Source organism: Cynara cardunculus (assembly GCF_001531365.2).
Source record: "Cynara cardunculus var. scolymus isolate 2C chromosome LG 17, CcrdV1, whole genome shotgun sequence".
NCBI lineage: Eukaryota > Viridiplantae > Streptophyta > Magnoliopsida > Asterales > Asteraceae > Cynara > Cynara cardunculus.
In genome coordinates, this window is record NC_037544.1 from 7,174,458 (window position 1) to 7,181,718 (window position 7,261).

The 7,261-nt window shown below is 33.2% G+C and overlaps 1 protein-coding gene across 1 annotated transcript; it reads left to right on the forward strand.

Moving 5' to 3' along the window:
- Window positions 1-4,427: 4,427 nt before the first annotated feature.
- On the forward strand, window positions 4,428-5,285 carry LOC112500581. Its single transcript, XM_025104089.1, has one exon. It carries the CDS (start codon window positions 4,428-4,430, stop codon window positions 5,283-5,285), a length of 858 nt encoding a protein of 285 aa, XP_024959857.1.
- Window positions 5,286-7,261: the final 1,976 nt, after the last annotated feature.

The window sequence follows — 7,261 nt, forward strand, 5'->3', positions numbered from 1 at the left end:
GGCAATTTTGAATTAAAATATTAATGCAAGGATATTTTTGGTATTTTAAAACTTTCCTCCCTCCTCTCTTCTCTCTCCAGCCATCGTCCGCCGGCCACCGTCCTCTGGTGATATTACAATGGTATCACAATGCATCATATATGTGCCTTGGGTATCACATTGATGTCGTTTGTGTGGTCGATCGAAGATGTAACACAGTGATATCACTATGTATCTTATATATGATTAGGTATCACAATGTATCTTTTGTTTAACAGAGTCAATATTTTTAGGTATCACAGTGGTATCATAATAGTATCACCGGAGGACGGTGGCCAGAGAGAGAAGAGAGGAGAGGAGAGTTTTAAAATACCAAAAATATCMTTGCATTAAGATTTTAATTTAAAATTACCAAATTTATAAATTTCCTAATTTATCTATTGATTTGTGGTTAATATTGGTTCTTACAGTTACCACAAACAACTCAGTTCTCCCTTAAATAGGCCCCTATATATATATATATATATATATATATATGTATTCACGTACAAAATCATACATGTTAAAAGTCACATGTGATTTTGTAAATTAACAATTTTTTTTCTTATTTTCTTAAATAGTTAGCATTCTCGTTTGAATTTTCCTCTGAATATATAAAATTTAAGTTCTCTAAATATTTAGTTGATTTGTATTATTCATAACTATTATGTAATATAATAGTGTTCAATATTAATTTAATAGACAATCCAGTTATTTTAACATTTTTGTCCGGTTCATCGGTTCAATGTGTATTACTGAACATTACTATAAAAAGCTTGTCTAGTTCAGTCTTACTTGTACTAAATACAACATAATTATTTAGTTCAATCCAACTTATCTACATACCAACACACCTTAAGGGTAAGTAACGAACGATATGTGTTAATTTGCAAAGAGCCTATTTTACGATAACCCAAAGTAACATTAGCTCATGTTTGGTTCATAAAATTCGATGAAATCTTGAAGAATTAGAATAATCATTCCTTTAAAATCCCATGAATTCCATTTTTGTTGGAATTAAATTCCATTCCATTTATGTTAAAAAGACAATATTACTACTCAAATCATAATAAATATATTTTATTACTATTAAATATTTATTACTATTCATATCCATAAATATTATTATTATTATATTAAATAATAATAATTAAATATTTATTATTAAATATAATATTATAATTATTACCTAATAATAATAAATGTAAATAATCTTTATTACCATTATAATTATTATTATCCCCAAATAATATTACTAATGATAATTTTACAGATGAAATGGTAATTTTGTTACTATTTATAATTAAGGCAATAAATTACAAAAGTTTTCATATATATATATACAACGGTATTTCGAAACAGTTATCTTTAACTCTCTTTTTTTTATTAACCTGGATATCCAACCCGTTATGCAAGCCTACTAATCCCAGAACGACCAACTGCTTTGCAGATAGCTCGGAGTCACCGCATTTGAACCTCCGTGACCACAAGGGGATTTTTATTCCTCCTTGAATCTGAACCTGTGACCTCCTAGTACTTTTGATCTTTGAAGTCAAGCTCAAACCAATCAGGCACCACCCTTGTGGTTTTCTTTAATTCTTTTCAATTCAAAGATACATTCTGCAAACCACTACACATATTTTAATATTTTTGATCGATTTCATTTCAATTTCTACCAACCAAACACAAATATAAACAGGTTCATTTTCAAATCTCTTATTTTCTACGAACCAAACAAGAGCTAAGCAGGTGTCTCAAAAACTTGCCATTTTGTTGCAAAGAGTGTCTATCTCTTAAGTCTTAACTACACCATTGAGAGTAATTGCCACCTCACCCACCGATTGATGAACCCTTGGTAATTCACTGTACAAGTGAGAAATTCCAACTCAAAGCCTCGAGATTATCAATTGCAAATAGCCCCATGCCAATCAGCACAGGCAGTAGCATTTGCTGATGTTAATTTGCATCAATTTTGCTTATATAGCACAGGCTGTTACTCCCATACATATCAAGGTATTATGATATATATATATATATATATATATATGTATGTATGTATATATATATATGCTACTGTTTAACCTTAGTGCCCAGTTTTATTTGACGGAATGTTTTTGAGAAGTTCGGATTTTATGGCAGGGTTTAGTTGAATTCCAATCTTTTACCGGAAATCTTGCTTGGTTTATAGTATTTGGAATATAATTTTTTTTGTAAATATTTGTTTGTTTTATAAAAATTGTTTGAGAGCGATGGAAAGATTATGACAGATTTTATGAACGATGTGGGGGTAGAGATGCGATGGAAACAATTGAAATCCATGGGATTGGGATTTGGATTTGAAATGACAACCATCTGCAAGGGATTTCTAAATCTAGAACTAGGTATATGGAATTGAATGGCTATACATTAAATCTTCTCAAGGGTACTTAGACGCGTTGTCTTACTTGAATTTTGGAATTTCGTTGAATTCCTGGATTCCAAATCCAAACTTTCCTTTAAACCAAATCCATTTTGAATTCCGGCACTTAGAAGATTGATTTCTTCTTTTACTCTGATGGATCCTTAAACTTATAATACTGTTTAAAACATGATTTTCTATGTAGAATTTAAATGCCTATTCATTTTTCCCTTTGAGATTATATCTCTGTTACTGAATAAGTTATTTTCTATATCATTAAACCACTACCGAACAGTAATATATAATGATCAAATAAGCTGTGAGTCCTGTGAAGCTCATTATACTGGTAATAAACAAACCCTAATTCTTATAGGATTCAGTTAAAGCCAAAGTATCCATTGTTTCATACAACATATATTGCCCGTTTATGACAAATTACTTTCAAACTATATATGCATCGTACCGTGCATAATTTGTGTGCAGTTGGGCAAATGAATCTTTCATATCTGAAATCTTGATAGCATCTTAGTCCTAATACTTACCCAACAGAAACTTACCAAAGTGATTTGTGAATTCAGACAACACTCACACGATTTGGAACCGATGAGCCAATCTCGAGCTTATGTTGACCGCTATTTTATGTTTTTATGAAGCTCTCCTGCTTAATTTCTTCAGATGGCACATAAAATCATCAACTTACTATATATTGATGTTGTGATTTGGAGCTGCTTAGATATTGCTAGCTTCATAGGAAGGGCTGAGGGGAGTGGAGATCTTCTGCTTATAGTTTCTTTGTATTCAAGTATCAAGTTGGATTCAGCATCTAGAGGCTGATTTAATTTGCAGATTCGTGGTAATCTTCTACTTCTTCAAATGATGTTTCCTTTTCATTTTATTTGCGTAGTAGCATGGTTGTTTGGTTGGTTTTTCATTAAGTCGTATACGGATAAAGTTGTCTTTATGGATTATTCTGTTTGTATAGATTGAGAAAGTTTATGTTTGAGATAGTTTTTTCATAGATGGAAATAGTGTGTTTTTTTAATGGGAAGAGGTAGGTTTGAAAATAAAACTTGGCATTCTGCATAAAACCTCCCTAGAAGCTTAATGAATAAGTATTTTTTATATCATTAAGTCAGTACCAAACAATCATGTGAAGTTGACTGGATAAACTGTGAGTCTTGTTAGGTTTATTAACCAATGCTATTTTTAACGTATTATGGAAATTCCAATACTTTTTCTCCGATGATGGGGAAAAAATATCTTCAACTTTTGTTTTTCCACATTTCTTTGGGGGAACTTTCTTTTTAGTGTGCACACTTCTCATGAGCCGGAAACAACTACGTAGAGGTCAAATTTACGTATATACCGTCCCATACCCAGTTCCAAGGCTCATTTAGTTTGGTTTGATGGGAAAAAGTTCCATGTTTATGAATTGAATCCATAAGTTCTCATTGTTCCTCTTAAATAACTGAAGGCTTTCGTAGACATTTAACAAATAGTCGGGCATTTTACGTGCATTGTGCATCAAGTAACTCGTTGTAATCTTCATGTGACGTAGCTAGAGATCTTGGGAGTCTAACTGAGATGGAACTTCCATCTATAGTCGTTGTGTCACGTTGATTAAAGAATCAATACAGTGTTTTTACGCTTCATCTGTTTCATAAAAATTGCAACGGTTCACAGTAATAGTAGCTTACCTTTTGCGACAAATTTTTCTAAGCTAAAATTAAGGGGATGTTTGGATATGCGTTTAGATTGATTATTGCAACATGTAGTGACAATAATATGTTTGACCAAACTGATTATAACTATGATTATTTGAATAATCATATTTGGATATTCACATGTGAATAGTACATTATTTGGATATTCTCATGTGAATACTACATTATTTGGATATTCACATGTGAATACTACTTATGGTATGTAAATTCAGTCTAAATTTCTCAGTATTTTGTAGTTAACATATATGGTGGTTGGATTTCATTTAAGGTCACTTTGTCAGTTCAAAATGGAAGGAAGCTCAAGATCTCAAGGTTCAATGAAACCTCATTACCAGTATACGTACCAACCTTTGGTCCAAAACCAGCCATTAGAAGGCGAACCTTCGTCAAACAAATTCACCGGGTCCACATTGAACAACCGCAGTGAACCGAGGAACGTACACGGGAATTTCTCGAAATGGACGGATGAAACAGCGAGGCTTCTGATCATCGCTGTTTCTTATGTAATGGAGGCTGCAGTGTCTGAACTTGATGATGATAGTACCAGGTGGAAGGCTATTTCAACTGCGATGATCGAAAGGGGATGCAACGTATCGCCTCAACAATGTGAGGAGAAGTTCGGTGAAATCAAGAAAAAATACAAGCAAATGATCGACATTCTTGGACGTGCCATGAGCTGCAATGTCGTTGAAAACCCGATCCTTTTGGACTCCATAGAAATTCCTGAAAGACAGAAAGAGGAGGTTAGGCGGCTTATGAGCTCGGACCAATTTCTTTATCGTGAAATGTGTTCACTTCGTAGCGGGAATCGCTTGTTTCTTCCTCATGATTGGGAGCTTCGTAGGTCCGTGTTCTTTAGCCTTACAGGTAACCATGGCGAACAACATACAGACCAAGAAGGAATCCCGAATGAATGTAGAGTTTTAAAGGCTCGTTGGATTCGGTTGGAAGAGAAGAAGTTAGAGATGCAGCAGGAGAGACTGCAGTTTGAGAAAGAGAGGTTCGATTGGCTGCGGTTTAACCATAACGAAGAGTTGAAGCTGGAGAAGATGAGATTGGAAAACGAGAGGCTGAAGCTCAAGAATGCGCGTTTGGCTTTAGAACTGAAGCACCGAGAAACGGCCACCCATGACGAGAACAACTAAGTTGACTCGGGTTTCAGATTGGCATCACTACAACAAAATCGGGTTTATTGGACTTCAAAGAGGTATAAGTGTCCCAATAGATTGTTTTATAAGATTTAAGTTTATAGGACCAAATGATAAAACGTCATGTATAAAAGTGTTGCAATAAGTTTATAAGACGTTTTTAGGCATCTTAAATAGTTTTTTAAAACATTTAGAAAAGACATGGTATTAACTATTTTATAAGACAATATTTGAAAAGATATCTTATAAAATCAAACGTCCTATAAAAAGATGTTTATAGGACATTTCTCAAAAGTTTCTATAAAATAGCTAATACGACGCTTTAATTTTAAAAACTTCTCAAAAACTTGTTAAAGACGCTTAAAAGCATCATATAAACTTATGACAACACTTTTCAATATAACTCTTTATCGTTTAGTCCTAGAAACTTAAGACTTATAAAACAATCTATTAAGACACTTTAAACATTGTTGGTGTCCTATAAACTCGATTTTGTTGTAGTGCATGCCTTATTAAGGTACTAAAAATACTTTCTTCAGAAGTATATGACTGAATGTTGAACAGTTGAATTATTGTTTTCTTGTTCTGTTGATTTTTTAAGTTAGAATATGCCCTATTGGTTAGACCCTATCTTCGGGTGCGATATGATGGGTCTGTTTTGTTTGGTTTGAATGTGAGTCTATTGTTGATTAATTAGACCGTACTTTTGAGTGGGATACACCATGTTTGTGTGTTTGGTTTGAGTGCGAGTATTTTGAACCTAGTGGCTTTGGTATTTTCCCATTGTACCTAAATGCAGTCGGAGGTATCCTCACGGCCGCTCAAGCCTTTTTAGAGTCACAGGACATTTTATTGGTTGTCATGATTACGGCTCGATATGATTAGTGAGGTGCGCACAAACTGAACTAGACATCCATGATTTCTATAAGAAAACCATGTGGGGAGGTACCCTTGTTTCTATGTGTGGATGGATCCTATGTTTGGCGTGTTTTCATAAGACCATGGCTCGTGGACGTGATCGAAAGGAATGGACCAACTAGTTGAAATAGTCAAAGACTCTGAGTACTCAAGATTCGAAGACCCTGAGTACTCAAGATTCGAAGACTCAATGGTGAATTAACGAGCACCATGGGAGAAGATTGTTTACAGATGGTGATAAGATAGTAGTGTTTGAGTTAGACTGAGTTGAAAACATTTAAACAACCCAATTTAGTATTTGTGGTTTAAAAAATATAAATCCAAGCAAAACTACAATCCAACCCAATCCAAATTGTGCAGGATGGGTTGGATTAGCCGGGTTGAAGTTTGGTACATCATTTTATAATCTAGCTAAGCGTTTTGTTTGAACTAAAGGAGTGTTTGGGATTGCTTATAAAAATAACTTATTGACTTAATCTGGTGTAGCACCGGTAATAAACTCTTTTGAGTGTTTGGATAAACAACTTATACTGGTGCCAAACCGGTAATAAGGAGTTTTTGAAAAAGTTACAATTCTAACTTATTATAAGTTGATAAGGACTTTTATAGAAAAGAATAAGTTGTTTCAAGTAAGCAATCCCAAAATCAAAATGAGAACATACAAAAAAGGCTAACAAACTCAAAAAAAAGTTGAAAGTTCATGCAAATAAGAAAACTAAATTACGATTGAAATTGTAATACAATTTTGATGTTAATTACGGGTTGGTCTAATGTGTACATATATTAATTAAGCACTTAACAATCATATTAAATCCGTATTATAGAAATGCATCGAGTTCATCGGGTTTAGTTGATTCAAATTACCTAACCCAATAGATACATGTTTGACCTAATTTTATATCAATTATGTGTTGGGATACATCGGGTTACTGTAAAATAGTATAGGATAGGTCAAGGAAAAGATGAAACACATGTTTTGTTTAAATTCAGCTTAATGTATGTTTATATATAATTATATATATATATATATATATATATATATATATATATATTAA